The sequence below is a fragment of the Xyrauchen texanus genome, chromosome 7, assembly GCF_025860055.1.
Source record: "Xyrauchen texanus isolate HMW12.3.18 chromosome 7, RBS_HiC_50CHRs, whole genome shotgun sequence".
In the NCBI taxonomy this organism is placed as follows: Eukaryota; Metazoa; Chordata; class Actinopteri; order Cypriniformes; family Catostomidae; genus Xyrauchen; species Xyrauchen texanus.
The window spans coordinates 13,430,621-13,450,953 of NC_068282.1; the positions used below are offsets into that span (position 1 = coordinate 13,430,621).

At 38.3% G+C, this 20,333-nt stretch overlaps 1 protein-coding gene across 1 annotated transcript in view; it reads right to left on the reverse strand.

The window, feature by feature from the left end:
• Window positions 1-429: 429 nt before the first annotated feature.
• Window positions 430-20,333, reverse strand: part of LOC127646194 (E3 ubiquitin-protein ligase RAD18-like) — a 104,109-nt gene continuing 84,205 nt past the window's right edge. The window contains exon 11 of the mRNA XM_052129689.1: window positions 430-563. Within this exon, the coding sequence (XP_051985649.1) occupies window positions 436-563 (128 nt within the window). The 3' untranslated portion in view covers window positions 430-435. The remainder of the gene's footprint in view (window positions 564-20,333) is intronic.

Below are 20,333 nucleotides of genomic sequence, written 5' to 3' on the forward strand. Positions count from 1 at the left end.
AGTTTCAGTAGTCAGTAACCCTAACCTTAAAACTTGTTCATGTATTCATCACACATAGTGTGGACTACTACAATGGACTCCTAATCAGCCTTCCCAAAAAGACCATAAGACACCTGCAGCTCATTCAGAATGCAGCTGCCAGGATTCTCAACCGAACCAATTCTTTTTTTTTGCACATTACTCCAGTCTTCATGTCCTTACAGTGGCTTCCATTTACATTTAGAATTGATTTTAAAGTACTATTACTTGTTTATAAATCACTCAATGGCCTAGGTAGGACTGAATTGATTTTAAAGTACTATTACTCATTTATAAATCACTCAATGGCTAGTTAGGGCCTAAATACTGTACATTGGAGATATGCTTGTTGAATATAAACCTACCAGACCTCTCAGATCATTAGGAGCAAGTCAGTTAGAGATTCCAAGGGTTCACTCAAAACAAGGTGAGACACCGTTTAGCTATTATGCCACCTGCAGCTGGAACCAGCTTCCAGAAGAGGTCAGGTGTGCTCCAACAGTAGTCCAGACTGAAAACACATCTGTTTAGGGTAATTGACACATCTGTCAAAAGAAAAAACAATGGAAGTTAACTTGACTACATCATTTTTATTTTCAATAATATTTACTTTTTATTCTTATTACTTGTTCTTAGTTTTAAATTTTATTTTATCTTGAATTTTCTTTATCATTATGTAAAGCACTTTGAATTGCCATTGTGTATGAAATGGTGTGCTATATAAATAAACATGCCTTAACCTGCCATAGTGATTTTCCATTGCTCTTCTTTCATACATGTTTTTGCATATGAATTGCGATTAGTCGTCTTCCTTCTGCATATACAATGTTTGCAGACTGAACACACTGAACTCGGCAACATTAGGTCAAAAGTTTTGCTATTGAAATAGGTCTGTGCTTACAAAATTTTAATTATTAAAAACAAAACTCGTATAGTCACTCTCAGACATACACACACAACAGAGCAAAGAAACTAAAAGAAAAAACAATGGAAGTTAACTTGAAAATGGTCTTGCATCAGCAGCTATGTCGTGAATCCCCGGCAGGCTGGTTTTGTTTTTAGTTTCTTAACTGGAGGCAGCAGAGCAGATTGGGATCATGTTGGATGTTACAGACTCTGCTGTTCTCTGGCACTACCCACATCTTCTACATTGATGTGACTTGTGGGACTGGGGGTATCTCCCATAGCAACACAAAAGAATGATAGAAGCCATACTGAACACAAATTAGAAGCAATTGTTGGTGCATGAGTGTTATCAGATCTGGCTTTTCTTCCAATAGACAAATAAGGGAAAGAATTCAACTGTGTAACCACAGTCTGATGTTGCTGTTATTTTCACTTTATTCTCCTTCAGGGATCAATAAAGAATTTCTCTGTCTGTCTAGATAAAAGAAATACACATACAACATTTCTGCACTCTAGCAATTAAATAACATTTACATGAATTCATTTAGTATGCTTTTATCCAAAGTGACTTACATACAAGGATTGCTAAAACACAAGTGATTCATTCTAAGAAAGATTTTTGTAATTTTCCCTAACAAAACTCACTGCCAAAATGCTAGGTTGTTGCTGTGTGGTTGTTCTGTGTACTAGGGGATTGCAAGGTACTTAAGCTTCAGTGGCGGCTGCTGGACTTTCAAAGAGGGGAAGCTCATTTTCGGCCTACATTATAAACTTATTTACCCTATTTTTTGCACTAAATCAATCTTAGGTGTTGATCTGCCCTGCTGTTTAATTCAAATTTTTTCCTCGTACGGAAGACTTTCAAATGGCTTCGCCAAAATCAGGTCGACAATATTAGCACCGTCTGCCATCGTGCGCAGTTTCACCCGTACGGCGCTAGCCTAGCCTACTGTATGAATGAATGAATGAACGAACGAACGAACGCTCTAAAACAAAATATATTAAACTTGGTAAAACTGAAACAAGGAATGTGGTGTATAATTGTGTGAAATGTATTATGCAAATTGACTAGCAATTTCGCCAAACAAATATAAAGAAATAGGTTGCAGCAGTTTGTCTTTCGACTACACTTGAGAAATCCGCGATGGGACTGAGCCGAAATAGCTTCAGTGACTTCTTATAGTACAGATTCGCTGTCAATCAAAAGGAGATGCAGTCTTTCGACAGATCCTCCAATCATCACGCTGAAGCCCGGAGTCCGGCCAGCCCACTCCTCATTCACCCCCAGAGACGCTGAGCGTCCGTGGGCGGACATAATCGCAGCATTTATCCAATGACCGCCTATTTTCGAGCACTGAAAAAACTGTTCAGAGCAGCCCCATTGAAGTCAATGGACGCCGGCTTCAACAGGGAAATGCACTGACGCCTACGGGAATGTATGAGAAGTAAATCGAGTCAGCCGACCTGCTATATGTAATGTAGCTGATTCTGAACGAACTCGTCTTCGAGATGAACGTGTTCTAACGCATTTTTAGTCAATAAATTGTTTACACAATAGTACATATTTGACCATTATTTTTTTGACATTATAGGGGAAGCTGAGCTTCCCTTGCAGTCTTAAAGAAATCCCCACTGTTAAGCTTATGTTATCACCTCTGCTTCTCCTTTAAGTTTTTTTTTTTGGAAGAATGCGTATGTGTGACGCAGTGGGCAGGTGGATACGAAAGGATAAACAAGAAAAAGTATAGCAGACGCAGTCTGAGGTTTACAGTCCAAACGTAGCAGTGACGCAGGCTATGTTCCAGTTGAATGCTGTAAAGAAAAGTGCCTTGTATGCCCGTGAATGTGTAACATTACCGCTGAAAATAATAAAGCAGAGTTCATGGTTGAAACCAACCGACAACTACAGCGTGTGCTTCAGCTTTGTTAGCCAGGACCACTATAAGCAAGTTACCTGCTACGAGCCAAGTCATTATATTTATACCAGCTCGCTCTTAACTACAGCTGAGAGCGTGAAAGCTGTGAAGGTAACACTTAGTTCAAACCTCGTATGAGCAATAGTAATACTGATATTGCAACAATACCCCCAAAAAAAAAAAACCTGAAAAAAACTAAATATATATATAGAATAATTGTAATATTATATAATTGAATACATTAAAAGCATCCTAATCAAAAAACTAATCTATGCATCATAATCATCAATACCGTATTTCATGTCTAATTGTTAGCAACAAAGCAGCTGTATGTTCTTGTTAATGAGCAAAGCAGATAAGTCAAATGCACCTCTCTCTCATCAACAGTAGCTGTTTGCTTCAATTTATACTTTTATGAGCTAATCAGGAGCTCTTTGTGTTTCAGATGTATAGCCACCTGCTGTCACAAGGCTTTTTTGTTAAACTTAGTGCTATTCAGGTTTGAGAATTGAAAGTAAATTAAATTATAGGGTGACAAAGATTGACACTTGCTGTAGTTGCCGCTCTGAATGTGAGATTCTTCAATAAAGCCTCAGCTGTAAAAACAATGTGAAAACATGATCACCATCAGCTATTGACACCAGATGATAGGAAGACTTCGAGTGGCATTTTTTAATTTTCATTATTTTACCCAAAAAGCAAAACAAGGATCTTTAAATTTGACACATTATTTTAGTAGGTTTAATTATTTTAATAACAAAATATATTTTTAAACCAATTTCTGACCATTGGAGGAATTCAAGCTTAAAATACCACTAAATGCAAAACATTTTAAGCGATCTTGCATTCAAAAATAGCAAAAACATTAAACTTTATAAGCCACTCAAGGTGCAAGACCCTGAAAAAGACAGCAAAACACGAAGTGATGCAACACCCAAAAAATGTCAGAAAGACTCGTACTGTATTTTCCGTACATTAAAATAAATAAATAAAATAGTTCGGATGGAACGGCAAGAACATTGGATGTTCTGTGTGAACGGCCCTTAAGCTACCTCAGGCCACTTCCACACAATACGTTTTTAGTTAAAAACTCTGCTTTCCATTTCCTTACATCATTGTTTTCCATAATATGCTATTCTAGTCAGCCATGATTACTTTAATCAATGAGTGAAAGTGTCAAATAACAGGACAGTTACTGAGATGAAGTGAGTAGTATTTGGCAGCCCCCATGTGAGGACCCACTCCATGTAGAATAAAACAGCTTTTATAATGTTACTGATATGACTGGAACCTTCATTTTTATGTGCGTGGTCATGATATCCTACATATATGGCAAAATGACATGTCTTTAGGAGTTTTTTTAATGTGGAAAAAATGACTGAGTCCACCTTTAAATAAACAGCATATAATTAATAACATTTTATTATCCATTGGCAGCTCTGATAATATCATGTTTACTTTTAAGGACAGAAACAGGATATTACCATTACTTGGTACTACGCACTAGATATTTACCATTATCATAATTACAATTACATTACGTCATAAAATATATAGTTGTACACTACGGGGGTAGATTATATACAAATGTTTGAAGTGTTTGGGGTCACTTGCCTGAAAGGTTTCTCATGATCTTAAAAACCTTTTGATCTGAAGGCATATGCTTAAATGTATGAAATTAGTTATGTGTACAAAAATATAATTGTGCCAACATATTAATATATTTAATTAAAAAATTAAATTTTATAAAAAAAAAAAAAAACGTTTTTGAAATTGATGACTTGGACCGAATAATTAAGAAAAGCAGCCACTAAGTGCCCAGCATACAGATGGGAACTTCTTCAATACTGTTTAAAAAGCATCCCAGCGTGATACCTCAAGAAGAGGGTTGAGAAAATTCCAAGAGTACATTTCTGCAAAATCTAAGCGAAGGGTGGCCACTTTGAAGATGCTGAAATCTAACATAGTTTTGATTTATTTTGGATATTTTAATCACAACATAATTCATATTTCCATTTCTATTATTCCATAGTTGTGATGACTTTAGTTTTATTCTAAAAAAATTATGAGCAAGAGTCCCTAAACTTTTGAACAGTAGTGTATGTACGTGCCTCACAATTTCCGTTGACTTAGCAAAAAATCTGTGCAAAAAAAGTGCATGACTGGCTCCAGTGTTTGGTGCAATGCACCAAAATATTTACTTCTGTGAACTTTATTTGAAAAAGCCACCATTTCAAAGAAACAGTGAGTACATAAGGTGAAGAAACTCTGTGGGAGTAACATACACCTGAAAGCCAATGCATCATGGAAGCAGAGACACATTTGCACCCATGAGATTGCACTGGGAGAAAGTCAGAGCGATCAATCAGGCCATACAGATGACTTTTCTTCTGGTTCAGGCTTTTCACTGAACATAGTCCAATAACCAATAAACAATAACCCATGGCAACAGTCAAATAGCCATCTCAGTTGCTTTCATTTAAGCCTGGCCACCACACAAGCCAGACAATTTGTCCAAACTCATCATAGCCGAAGAAAAAAGCTAATTTCCGTTGAGTGCGGGTACCTGAATCTATATATACATTTGCACTTTTAAAATCTCGAGAGTGAAGGGAGAAGCAGTTCAGAAAAGCTTTCATTTCAGAATGTTCAACATCAACATCAGAAATGTAACATTAGTGGAAACATCAAAACTGCTGGATATATTGAGCATTTCAATACAGAGGATATAATTTTTTTTTCGAGCTCACACAAAGCAAGAAAAAAATCAATCACAAATTTGAAAAGGTTTCTAGAATAAAGATCTTACTCAACAATTGCAACCTTTGAATATTTTGTTATATTTGCCATCTTTCTATCTTCTGACAGTCATAATCCATCTACATTTTGTTGCTCTTTTGGAAAATCTTTTGGAATGAAATAGTGGATTCTTTGTTTAGCGTAAGAGCAAATGAGAACACAAACTTAATAATTGCTGTGGGCTTTCTCAATAGTTTACTTTCGCTTTCCAAAACTAGAACCGAGCAAAGAGTCCATTGGTTGTAAAAAAGGGTCAAGCTCTTCTAAATGTCCCCAACTTTTTAGTAAGGAATACATCAGCACAGAAAAGAAAACTCTGGTTGTCAAACTATTTCATTTGTTGTGGCCTTTACGGATCATGTGCATAACAATTTAAGCACTATTCACAAGAGCATGATAAATTGGGTTAAGACATATGAGAATGTTTCTCAAATGTGGTTGAGACGAGCTACATCTTTTATGAAGTAATTAACTCATGCTTGTATTTCTCATCAGCACTATCGTGCTCATAATTACTGCTAATATCCCTCTACACGAGGGAGAAACCATTCAACTTTCTCCTTATCCTCAATGTGAGAAAACCGAAGAACAATATAAGAATTTTGAATTTGCTGACCTTGAACTTAAATAGTTCAAGCAAAAATGAAAAATCAGTCATTATTTACTCACCCTCACTGTGAACCATAATGCTCAAAGTAATTACTTGTATTGAGTAGGGAAAATTTGAATCATACAGTTTTACTGTTTTGAGTTTAATTAACTTACAAAAAATCACTTTAGTGGAAACCAAGAACTGCGTAGGTGCTGTTTGGTGGTGTTCACTAGTTGTGGCAGGATTTTCCAGTTTGTTGGTTCTCTCAGCTGTTTGTCATCCAGAAGTAATTTATACAAAGAATGAGAAACCCATCGGGATGGTTGGAGGGTGGAAGAGATGGGTGACATTTACTCGGATAATTATTTCATGCTTTTGATTGAACTCTTAGGCATACAAACTGTATCTATATGATCCTTCAGTCATAGTGTCACTATGGCGTGACTACTGAAGTGTTTGTGGGTCCCGAATTGTCACCACCTTTCACTCCACTATAGCGATGTCCCTGGGGGTTACTATTATGGGGAATAGTGGAGCTTGAGTATAGGTTGAGGACAGGTACAAGTAAAGAATGTTCTATATTGCTTTAGACATTGAGCAATTGCTATGCTTATTAAAGTATAGTGTTTCCAATTAGCATGCATTCACTGTACTAGCTAGTTTATAATGGAAAGAGAATCATTTAAATTTAACATGTCTAATTTAGTGGGGTTTACTTAATTCAGTTATGTTTCATCTACTTGATGTAGTTAAGTTGAAATCACATGGTAATTTAAAGTTTAGCCAAAGAATAAAAGTTAAGAGCAATCTAAATGTGTCAGTATGAGTTAGCTTACTCAATATCTCAAGCTAAGAGCAACTAACATGCATGTTTAGTACAAAATCTTAATCTGAAAGTTCTACCAACTTGAACTGTTAATAAACATCAAAAATAAAAAGTTATGTAACTGATTTCTTAAATGTATTTATTTTTTTAGTTCTGCTAACATAGGGTTTATAGTGCTTTGTTTTACAGTGGTATATTTTTCTTTCTGTGACACGGCTCTTTCCAAACACAGTTCAAAGTGACCAGTGGCTGTCAAAATCCCTTAAACTGCAATAAACGTTTCCATTGTCATGACAATCAGTATTTTCTGAGAATCAACAATCCGCTTCTGTGCCACATTTAAAATATATAAAGGCTTCTGTGAGTGCAGTATAAAGGTGGCTTAGTTGTTTTATCGGACAACTTTGTTTGTTGTTTGAGTTGTACGAATTATATTCGCCAAGTGTTAATGTCGAGCCCTGATCAAATCATTAATGTTTAATTGTTTTTCTTTCTGATAAAGAGTAATAACAGGGGATTTTGCTGGCATTTTTTCAAAAGTAGACTAAACAATCATTTAATAGAATTGGGCTGTGTTCCAAAAAAAAAAAAGAAAGCATGCTGAAGCTTTTCACCTAGTATTGTGTATTTATTCTTAATTTAAAACATCTTTGTACTGTGGGCTAATTCTGTGACTGCCGTCTATTATTTTGAATGCTGTGGAAAAGTAACTTTAATAAATAAACGGATGGATTCTGCGATTAAATTAATCGCAAACAGTGGCCATTCATTTGTTCAATGTGCACGAGATATTTGTTTTGGCACTCCTGGAAGTGTCACCAGGGGCGAAAATGTCATCAAAATGTTGGGGGGGACAATAAACCTAACAATTCTCAAGAGCACTTTTTGAAGGGCACACAAAGGGGTTTTTTGTTGTTGCCCCATTTGCATTTGTATTATTTTATTTCTTAAACAATTATTTTAAGGATATATCATTATATTATTTACAATACAAATATTTTAATGATATTTTAGGGGGGGACAACCCTCAGATGAGGGGGGTCCTAACCCCCCCCCCCGACCCCCCGCAATTTCCGCCTATGAGTGTCACGTTTGCAGATCGGCTCTATATACCGTAAAGATCAATCCATAATCATGTACAATAAATTGGCTTTCAATACTGTTGACACGATTGACACAGGCTAACGATTGGGGTAATATACGATTGTCATGTGACACTACATTTTTGCGTAAATGCCAATTTTATCGACAAAAAGTGTTTCCAAACCATTTTGTTTGCGACATTTGATGTTGCGACATAGAGTTTATGCGCTTGAGTTAAACAGAAAAATATTATGTCAACATTTGTGACATTTTAGCGATAATGTAAATTTCCATCAGCTTTATTTTGATGCGCTAAAACTTTTTTTCGCAAAAACTCCTTGGATAGAAACGTAGTTACTGACAGATTCAAATGCTTTAATTTTAAACATCATAAATCTTCTTTCCATGTGGCTAAGGTCTGGTATTATGACCCTGACAAGCTAATTAAAGATTATTTTGTTATTGCCACCCTTGGGTCCAATCAAAACCTTTTACTTATAAATAATGTCATTTTGTTTCTTATTGCAATTCCTTTTGAAATAAAAACTTTTGAAAGGATTTTGTATTTCATTAAAATATCAAAACATTATCAAACAAAAACTATTTACTAATACAAAATTGTATTAGATACAGTATTAAGATTTGTTTTCAGATAATCTTAAAGTTAATATAATTAATCTAAAAAATGAAAACGGGGTAAGAAATATAAAGATAAACAGCATTCTCTAAAAACAAGTCATATTATCTTCCATAAAATACTTTTTTCAAAGTTTTGAGAATTTTTTTGTTGATGCAGACAAAATGTTGATGCCAAAAATGTTTCAGTGTTGTTTTTGACACTGGTATTCACTTCCATGAACACTCGTTTTAATCAATACTGTAATATTATATTACAATAAATAATGCAATACTTTTAATGTTTAGGACAATGTTTACACAGTTTATACTGCCTCTCCTCTAGTTTTTTTTTTAATAATCTTTGTTATCAATATTTTGTTTTTCTGCATAGGTAATATATAAGACACTCATGATGCTTCAAAGCCTACGTGAAGAGAAGCGTTTATAAAAACAAAGCTGCAAAGGTCCTGTGCTTTACACAAAGCCATATCACCTTAGAACCTATTCCCAGACACCCTCAGCAATACATTCAACAGTAGTGAATCTGCAATACTATCCCCTCTATCTTCAAGCACACTCAAGGGACACACTTGTGACAGCTAGAGAGATTCCAAAGTCAGTCCCTCTCTGCACACAAGGCAAAAGTCAAGCTCATCTAATGACTATGACCTTTCCCCATAAGGACCTGGAGGACAAAAAAGGACTCAGCACAACAAGTACTGCAGCTTTTTGCCCCGGCTTCATTGCGACATATATTTTGAATGAAGCACCTCCAGCACAGAACTAATTCAGGCACTGCATTGAAAGGATAATAATGTACCACATTTAGATCCAGTATTTTCAATAGTTTGATATGGTCACCCTAAGAAAGAAATTATTTGTAAGATACAAAAGTTGTTTGATCAAAAGGGCACTGATTGTTCGGATGGACCTTTAAGAGCTGGAGATCAATTTTGCATGGTATAATGTAAAAAAACAACAACAACAAAAAATATTTACTTTCTAAACATTACACCCATTCTGGTCTTGTTGTGTACCATTTTTCAGTGCACGTTAATCAGAAAGTAAAAAAGTTTGTGATCTTTCATCAAAACTTGTCCACCTCAGAAATAGCTTTTCTTTTTGGCTGAATGCATTAATGCATTGTTTAAGGCCAACATGATTACACAGGACATATACAGTACATGTTGCAACCGAACGTTCTGGTACCCCGTCATAGACGGTCTTGCAGAAACCAGGAAGTAATCGTGTTCCCATAATCAATGATGAGCGCAATTCAGTGGTTGCATTTTCGCTCTAACATGACATTTTTACTCTACTAACGGTTAGGCTTAGGGCACATGATTTATAAAATACACTTTACTGTTTACTGTATAGATTATTTACAACTAGCTTTTGTCACCACTCTATGGACATTTCTTCCTGAAACGTGCCCATAAGTTCCAACAACACTTCCAGCTTCGGCCACTTCGAATTTTGGTAAGTATCTACTAATTTCAGCAGAACAACTTTTGAACCACAGCAAAATCCCTTTCGAGGCAAGTCAGTCCACTTGGCAGCCATCTTGGGAAAGGTCCCGGTAGATATTTTCTATAGATACAAGTGGCATGAATGTAAAACTGTTAATCGGCATAATTCGCAGGTTTTCCAAGGACTTGAAAAGAAACACTGCACGTGTGCAAAGGCGTTAAAATATCTATTCGTATGTTGTAAATTTTAATTGTAAATATGAGCACAACTGTCGCATAGCACAGCCCTGTCTCATTAAGTGTTGTTAGTTTGTTGTCTATACAGCCGAAGTTGCACTTAGTGCCCCCTGCTGAAAAGGACTCCAAAAACATGAAGGATACCTTCAAGCTTGAATTGCTCTGATGGCAGGAATATTCCTTATTATGATTAAGGGGTGAAATAAATGTTATTTTATATATATATGTATATATATATATATAATCACATTAAATTCATGGGTTAAATCAACAGCCCTATTGATAACATATTATATCATATAATATATTACATATCCTATACACACTGCCTCCATTGCCTATTTAGAGAATATGGCCCTGATACACGTTTATTTGTGAGTGTTACGTACGCTGCGGTATGTATTTTGTTTTGCGTGTATGTCTGTACTTTGTTTCAGGTGTGGAATTCATTGGAAGCTCCGCCTGTCAAATCTGCTGACGTCAGGAACCGCGCCACCAATCGCCTGTCGCCGTGTGGTTTATGAATGGCTCTGACTACAATGGCGGGTCGACACAGACTCTGGGTTTGAGAGAGAGCCTGCACGCTCGGTGAGGACGGTTCTCTCGTTTGAGAGACCAGTCTGAGAGGCTGAACAGTGTCTGGGGTTCGCTGCTGTTACGATCTGACAGTTAGATCCGTTTCTCTTTGTTTGTGCTGGAACGTGTTGGTGCTCTTGATATGTGCGTTCTTTATGTGCTTGTGCACGGCTAAATGTTTGCTGCTCTCTCATGACATTGTCATCTCAGTTCCCTTTCAACTCCATGTAGACTGGCGGGAGAGGTTGTGAGTCAGGTAAGCAGGTCGCGACCTACATTTGCACACGCAGTTGTTAATGAGCTGTATTAGACGCACTAGTGTTAGGAGTGGTGCTACCCATGTATGTTGTGTTTGTTTAGTTAGGGTAGTTTTAGTTATAGCGTCTTGACGCTGAAGATGTTTCTTTCTACATCTTTTGTTGATAGTTAGTTTAGTTCTTTAACTTTAGTTAGAGGATTGTTTTTTTGTTATATTTAGTTTTTTGATTTAAGCACCACTCTCTTGCTCCCTCCTCTCCACCAGATTGTCTGTTGATCTGATTCTTCTGGCTACGTTGTATTACCTTATGATTTTATTATATTACTATTTCACTACTACTTCACTTTATTGCAGTTGAAGAATTAAAAAACCTTTTCAACTAAAATTGTGGGTTGTTGTCTAATCCTTTTCTTTTGCAATTCCCATACCATATTGACACACACATGAGCGCAAAACTTTTGTTATGTCTAATAACATTCCTAGATAAATAACATCTATAACGAGGGACGTAACATATTTGGGGGCTCGTCCGGGATACTTTTATGTGTGTTACAAGATTCGGGATAAGTTGGCTTGTGGGTGTTTTGTATGGTGCGGGAAACTGCTTGGGAAAGGGATTGTTTGTGCATGTTAAAGTATAGTGAAATATTGACATGAGTACTTTCGATTTGCAATCATTTATTGCTATTCCAACTTTGGACATTTTTGAGCGATGTAGAAAAGACGATTTGTTGCAGAAAGCTGAACATTATCGCATTCCTGTGGTGAGGCAATCTCTAAAGCACATTATTAAGAATGACATTTTGAAACACTTGGTCGAATTAAAAGTACTTTTATTTTCAGATACGGATAGTGAGAGGGCTGGCATGTCGGCTGTGGAAAGACGTCTGACTAGCGTGGGGAGTATGGATGAGGCAAAAGGTGAGAGTGCCGAGGGGGAGGCTGATGTCGAGCCCAAGGCTGTTTTACCGCCCTTCTACCCACTTTCTTCGCATTCAGTTGAGTCTGGGGGTGATGCGCGACTGAGGGTCCGCCTAGCCCGAATCCAGATGGAAGCGCAGGAACGGGCTGAGACACGCCAAGCCGAGATGAAGCTACGTCTAGACGTCCGTAAATTGGAAATTGAAGCTGAGACACAGGTGAAACTGCGACAGCTTGAGTTGGAGTCAGCGAAGGTTGTCTCAGACCGTACTGCGCAGCCTAATCCTGTTATTTCAGTAAATTCGGCAAATTCTGTGAGTGATGTTTCGACCGCTACATTTGATGTTAGTAAACAGATCGCTTTAGTGCCTCACTTTAGAGAATCTGAAGTGGATGCGTATTTCGCTGCTTTTGAGCGTGTGGCTGCTGCACTTCGTTGGCCAAAAGAGGTTTGGTGTCTTTTACTACAATGTCGATTAGTTGGAAAAGCACAGGAAGTCTGTTCTGCGTTAACCTTAGAGGAGAGCTTGCAATATGATGTAGTAAAGAACGCTGTTCTTCGCGCATATGAATTGGTACCTGAGGCATATCGGCAACGTTTCAGGAGTTTTCATACCTTCACCATAAGAAGGTAGCTCAGACATTTGTGGAATTTGCCCGTGAGAAGGGAATTCTTTTTGATAAATGGTTGTCTTCAAATAACGTGCAAGATTTGAGTTCGTTGAGAGAGCTAATGCTTTTAGAGGATTTTAAGAATTGTTTGTCAGAACGAGTAGTCACGTATCTAAATGAGCAAAAGGTCACGACGTTATCACAAGCTGCGATTCTTGCGGATGAGTACGTGTTAACGCACAAGAGTGTTTTTGTTTTACCCCGACCGGAGAAAGTATTGAGTTCGTTTCCAACTCAAAATTCGAATACCCTTACTAAAATGAGTTCACCACAGAATAAAGAAACACGAGAATGTTTTATTGCCACAAAATGGGACACCTCATTTCTGATTGTTTAGTGCTGAAGCGTAAGACTCAGCAAGGACAATCAAAATCTGTTACCTTTGTGAAGACGGTGTCTAACGCTGTTTTAGAGAAAGATGCGATTGACTCAGGGTTTAAACCATTCTTGTTGAAGGGGTTAATCTCCATAAATGGTAAACCCAGAGAGCAGAAAGAAGTGCAAATTTTAAGGGATACTGGGTCGATGCAATCATTTGTAGTCTCTGATGCACTTCCTTTGTCAGAACAGATGTTTTGTGGGTCAAGTGTGTTAGTGCAAGGGATTGAGATGGAGATTGTAAAGGTACCGTTGCACCGGATACACTTACAATGTGACCTGGTCTCAGGTTTTGTTAGGGTTGGTACACGTTCTTCTTTTCCTATGAAAGGGGTTGCATTTATTCTTGGAAATTATTTGGCGGGGGGTAAAGTGTCACCTGTGCTCGAAGTCGTTGATAAACCTGACTATTTTATTCCCGCTGATGACATATCCGATAATTTTCCGGATGTATTTGTTGCTAACGTAGTTACGCGTGCTCAACAACGCAGAATTGGAGATGACATTGTTTTGGCTGACTCTTTTATGTTACCTGTGTTTACGGAGGATAATTTTGGGTCCGATCCAAAAGATGCTGAAAATGTTAGACATGAAAGGCATCCTGTCACGGCAGTGGCCGATTTTGAAGTGTTAGCTGCACCTATTTCTCGTGATGGGATTAAGGTTGCACAAAGGGAAGATGTGTCGCTAACTAAATGTTTTTCGGATGCTGAAAATCCAAAATCGGATAAAGTTAGCATGGCTGATTACGTGATTGAAGATGGGTTGTTTTTAAGGAAATGGCGCCCGCACAGAGATGGGGAGAACGAGTGGGATGTTGTGTGCCAGATTGTTTTGCCTACTGTCTATCGGAAACAAGTGTTGAGTTTGGCACATGATCATGAGCTAGCAGGTCATTTGGGAGTGACAAAAACTTACAACCGCATTCTCAGGCATTTTTTCTGGCCTGGCTTAAAGAGCGACGTGTCTCATTATTGCCGCACATGTCATGAGTGTCAAGTTATGGGTAAACCGAATCAGAAGATTCCACCAGCCCCATTAGTTCCGATCCCTGTCATTTGCGAACCGTTTGAACATATCATTTTAGATTGCGTTGGTCCCCTGCCGAAATCAAAGGCAGGTAATCAATTTTTGTTGACTATAATGTGTTCTGCGACACGTTACCCGGAGGCTGTTCCCTTGAGGAAAATAACAGCACCCGTCATTATTAAAGCCTTGCTAAAGTTTTTCTCCACATTTGGATTGCCAAAAATTGTGCAGACAGATCAGGGGACGAACTTTCTTTCTACTGTTTTTAGACAAGTGTTGAAAACTTTGGGTATCTCACATCGAATCTCGAGCGCATATCATCCTGAAAGCCAGGGTGCCATCGAACGATTTCACCAGACGCTGAAGTCGATGTTGAAAAAGTACTGTCTAAGCTCCGGTAAAGAATGGGACGACGGAGTACCTTTAGTACTGTTTGCAGTCCGTGAAGTGACTCAAGAGTCTCTGGGGTTCAGCCCAGCAGACTTAGTATTTGGTCACACTGTACGAGGTCCACTGAAGGTGCTGAAAGACGGGATGTGGAATGACACAAAGTCAGCTGAACGAAATGTGCTGGATTACGTTAGTCAGTTTCGAGAACGTCTACATAATGCATGTTCATTTGCACGAAAATCGTTGTCCACTGTTCAGGAGGGCATGAAGAAATGGTATGATAAGAAAGCTGTTGTGCGTGAAATTCAACCAGGCGATGAAGTTTTGGTATTGTTACCAATACCAGGTTCGGTTCTGACCGCTCGTTTCTCTGGTCCGTATAAGGTATCAAAGAGATTGAGTGAGACTGATTTTGTAATACACACGCCTGACCGCAAATGGAAGTTTCGAACATGCCACATTAACATGTTGAAATTATATTGTTCTCGAAAAGTGTTTGAGAAATTTGTGGAGGAAAAGGAAAAGCTTGTTGCTGTTCCTACTGATGTTTTAGCTGCTGTTGTTGCTGCGGTGTCTGATTCTACGGGAGTGAATGTTGAGGTGTTGCTGCCCTCTTCTGGTGAGTGTGATCCTGATGATGGTGTTACACTTCGTAATGATTTATCAATGTGTGGTAGACTTTCGAATTCAGAAACTCTGAAGAACTTGTCCGAAAACCTTGATAACTTGCTTGAGTCACAGAAACAGGATGTTATGCAACTAATTCAAGAATTTCCCATGCAGTTTAGTGATGTGCCAACTCAAACGCATGTATTGCAGCATGATATCCAAGTGACGTGTACTTCTTCCATTAAGCAACACCCTTACCGGGTGAATAGTTTCAAGCGTTCTGCGTTGAAGACTGAGGTTGATTATTTGTTGAGGAATGACCTAGCTGGACCTAGCTATAGTCCATGGAGTTCTCCTTGTCTTCTTGTTCCAAAATCTGACGGTACATTTCGGTTTTGCACAGATTACCGAAAAGTAAATTCTGTGACTGTACCAGATAGCTATCCTCTTCCTAGGATGGAAGATTGCATCGATAACTTGGGTTCTGCTAAGTTTGTAACGAAATTAGATTTGCTGAAAGGGTATTGGCAAGTACCACTGACCGCTAGAGCGGCGGAAATTTCAGCTTTTATTACTCTGGATAACTTTCTGCAGTATCGGGTTATGGCGTTCGGGCTGCGAAACGCCCCAGCAACTTTTCAGCGCCTTGTAAACATTGTATTGTCAGGAGTTAAAAATTGTAGTGCATACCTCGACGATCTAGTGATTTATTCTCTGGATTGGTCTGAGCATTTGAGTGTTCTGCAGACAGTTTTTGAAAGATTGGCTGACGCTTCTCTAACAATTAATCTAGCTAAGTGCGAATTCGGTAAAGCAACGTCACTTATTTGGGCAAAGAAGTAGGTCAAGGCCAAGTCCGCCCTGTCAGTGCAAAAGTATCTGCTTTTGCTGACTTTCCTAGGCCAACGACAAGACGAGAGTTACGTCGGTTTTTAGGCATGGCTGGTTACTATAGAAGTTTCTGCCGCAATTTTTCTACTGTAGTACATCCTCTGACCAGTTTATTAAGCCCAGCCAATGTTTTTATTTCGACTGACACGTGTCAACAAGCTTTCGATGGGGCAAAGTTGTTGTTGACTAGTGCACCTGTTCTTGCTGCTCCGGACTTTACACGTTGTTCTAAATTGGAAGTTGATGCCAGCGCTTTAGGCATGGGAGCTGTTCTTATTCAAGAAGATGATGATGGCTTTGAGCATCCAATTTGTTACTTCTCACGAAAATTCAACCGACATCAGAGAAATTATTCTACCATTGAGAAGGAAGCTTTGGGTCTAATTCTGGCGTTACAATTCTTTGAGGTTTATGTGGGCTCTTCCGTTCTACCTGTTACAGTGTACACGGATCACAATCCATTAGTGTTCTTGTCCAGAATGTACAATCACAATCAACGTCTTATGCGTTGGTCGTTGATTGTGCAAAATTATAACTTAATCATAAAACATAAAAAGGGTTCAGAAAATTATCATCGCTGACACCTTATCTAGAGCTTAAATACTGCTTCAGGTTGAGTTTTAAGGGGGTGAGTGTTACGTACGCTGCGGTACGTATTTTGTTTTGCGTGTATGTCTGTACTTTGTTTCAGGTGTGGAATTCATTGGAAGCTCCGCCTGTCAAATCTGCTGACGTCAGGAACCGCGCCACCAATCGCCTGTTGCCGTGTGGTTTATGAATGGCTCTGACTACAATGGCGGGTTGACACAGACTCTGGGTTTGAGAAAGAGCCTGCACGCTCGGTAAAGACGGTTCTCTCGTTTGAGAGACCAGTCTGAGAGGCTGAACAGTGTCTGGGGTTCGCTGCTGTTACGATCTGGCAGTTAGATCCGTTTCTATTTGTTTGTGCTGGAACGTGTTGGTGCTCTTGATATGTGTGTTCTTTATGTGCTTGTGCACGGCTAAATGTTTGCTGCTCTCTCATGACATTGTCATCTCAGTTCCCGTTCAACTCCATGTAGACTGGTGGGAGAGGTTGTGAGTCAGGTATGTTTTGTTTGTTTAGTTAGGGTAGTTTTAGTTATAGCGTCTTGACGCTGAAGATGTTTCTTTCTACATCTTTTGTTGATAGTTTAGTTCTTTAACTTTAGAGGATTGTTTTTTTGTTATATTTAGTTTTTTGATTTAAGCACCACTCTCTTGCTCCCTCCTCTCCACCAGATTGTCTGTTGATCTGATTCTTCTGGCTACGTTGTATTACCTTATGATTTTATTATATTACTATTTCACTACTACTTCACTTTATTGCAGTTGAAGAATTAAAAAAAACCTTTTCAACTAAAATTGTGGGTTGTTGTCTAATCCTTTTCTTTTGCAATTCCCATACCATATTGACACACACATGAGCGCAAAACTTTTATGTCTAATAACATTCCTAGATATATAACATCTATAACGAGGGACGTAACAGTGAGCTACAATAATGAAGCAACCGTAGAGCAGTAAACCTGCCATATCTAGCTTTGTGTAACTCTCTGAGCTGCATTCTGTTTTCAATTGCCATTTCGATCGCACACAAATACCCTCATTCTACGGCTGTTCCCTTTTCTTCTGTTATTTTTCTTAGACCTTGACTAGATTTAATTATCAGGTCCCCTACAGTGCACATTCAAACAAACACAAAATCAATTTGAAAGCTACTTATGCCAAACACTTGACCCATGATTACAAATGACAGGAAAATTCAACATGCCAGAGCTTCTGTCCTCTATACAAGGAGAGAGGACATGGCACTGTATAGTGCACACTGAGAATCACTCTCTGAAATTGAAAATAAATATGGATGTACTGCAAGGGCTCTATGGTCAATAAAAAAAGCTAAAAATTAGAATGAGAAATAAACTTGCAGAATTGAATGGGTACTGCTACAGGTGAAACACGAAAAATTAGAATATCGTGCAAAAGTTCATTAATTTCAGTAATTCAACTTAAAAGGTGAAACGAATATATTATATAGACTCATTACAAGCAAAGTAAGATATTTCAAGCCTTTATTTGATATAATTTTGATGATTATGACTTACAGCTTATGAAAACCCCAAATTCAGAATCTCAGAAAATTAGAATATTACATGAAATCAATAAAAAAAAAGGATTTTAAATACAGAAATGTCGGCCCTCTGAAAAGTATAATCATGCATATGTACTCAGTACTTGGTTTGGGCCCCTTTTGCATTAATTACTGCCTCAATGCGGCATGGCATGGATGCTATCAGCCTGTGGCACTGCTGAGGTGTTATGGAAGACCAAGATGCTTCAATAGCGGCCTTCAGCTCTTCTGCATTGTTTGGTCTCATGTCTCTCATCTTTTTCTTGGCAATGCCCCATAGATTCTCTATGGGTTTCAGGTCAGGCGAGTTTGCTGGCCAATCAAGCACAGTAATACCATGGTCATTGAACCAGGTTTTGGTACTTTTGGCAGTGTGGGCAGTTGCCAAGTCCTGCTGGAAAATGAAGTCAGCATCTCCATAAAGCTTGTCTGCTGAAGGAAGCATGAAGTGCTCTAAAATGTCCCGGTAGATGGCTGCGTTGACTCTGGACTTAATAAAGCACAGTGGACCAACACCAGCCGATGACATGGCTCCCCAAACCAACACAGACTGTGGAAACTTCACACTGGACTTCAAGCATCTTGGATTGTGTGCCTCTCCATTCTTCCTCCAGACTCTGGGACCTTGGTTTCCAAATGAGATGCAAAATTTGCTCTCATCAGAAAAGAGGACTTTGGACCACTGAGCAACAGACCAGTTCTTTTTTCTTTAGCCCAGGTAAGACGTTTGACATTTGAAGCCCATGTCCAGGACCCGTCTGTGTGTGGTGGCTCTTGATGCAGTAACTCCAGCATCAGTCCACTCCTTGTGAAGCTCCCCCACACATTTGAATGGCCTTTTCCTGACAATCCTCTCCAGGCTACGGTCATCCCTGCTGCTTGTGCACCTTTTTCTTCCACACTTTTCCCTTCCTCTTAACTTTCTATTAATGTGCTTTGATACAGCACTTTGAGAACATCCAACTTCTTTTGCAATTACCTTTTAAGGCTTTCCCTCCTTGTGGAGGGTGTCAATGATGGTTTTCTGCACAACTGTCAGGTCAGCAGTCTTCCCCATGATTGTGAATTCAACTGAACCAGACTGAGAGACCATTTAAAGGCTCAGGAACCCTTTGCAGGTGTTTAGCGGATTAGAGTGTGACACTTTGAGCCTATAATACTGAACCTTTTCACAATATTCTAATTTTCTAAGATTCTGAATTTGGGGTTTTCATAAGCTGTAAGCCATAATCATCAAAATTATATCAACTTTTGCACGATATTCTAATTTTTCGAGTTTCACCTGTACATCCAGTTTTAGCTCTGTGCATCATTGTAACTGTTATCCTAAATTATTGACATAAACGCATGCCCAATGCAAATAATTTTCTCTAATTCATGAAAAGGTTATGAATGGTGTAGTTCCAGGTTTTTGTGCTAAAATGAGATGAACAAATTCCTTCAGTCGCAGTTCTCACTACTATAACCTGTACATTTCTGAACTGTTTTAATATGCTTCTTCAGTAATACCCTTTTATTCTTCTTACTGGCATACCACATCTGCCCATTTTTATGGTGGTTTCTCTAAAGCTAAAGTAATTACTGCTAAGAGTTGTATATCTGTAATCTTGGATGTACACGTCAAAAAGATTTTGCGATGGAAATCCTTACTCTTGGTTGCTCTTAAAAGTATGATTGGGCATGGTTCAAAAGCTAGTGTGTAAAATAATGTCTGGTTTTACAGTGTTGGTTGCAGTACTTGCAAAGCAGCACTGCATTGAAATTCCTCTTTTGTTATTTTTCTTTTTCTTCACAATTTTCAACAAGTTATTCAAGCTTGAAAATCTCCCTCTACATTGTCAGAATATTTGCCATTCACAATCTAACCAACACTGATTGCTTGACTGTAATAATTGCACAATGTTAATATTGTTGGCTCCATAATTATAGTCTTTAAGAACCTTTTACACTAAACACGAAACAAAAAAGATAGAAGAATAGAAAACAGCATTGTCT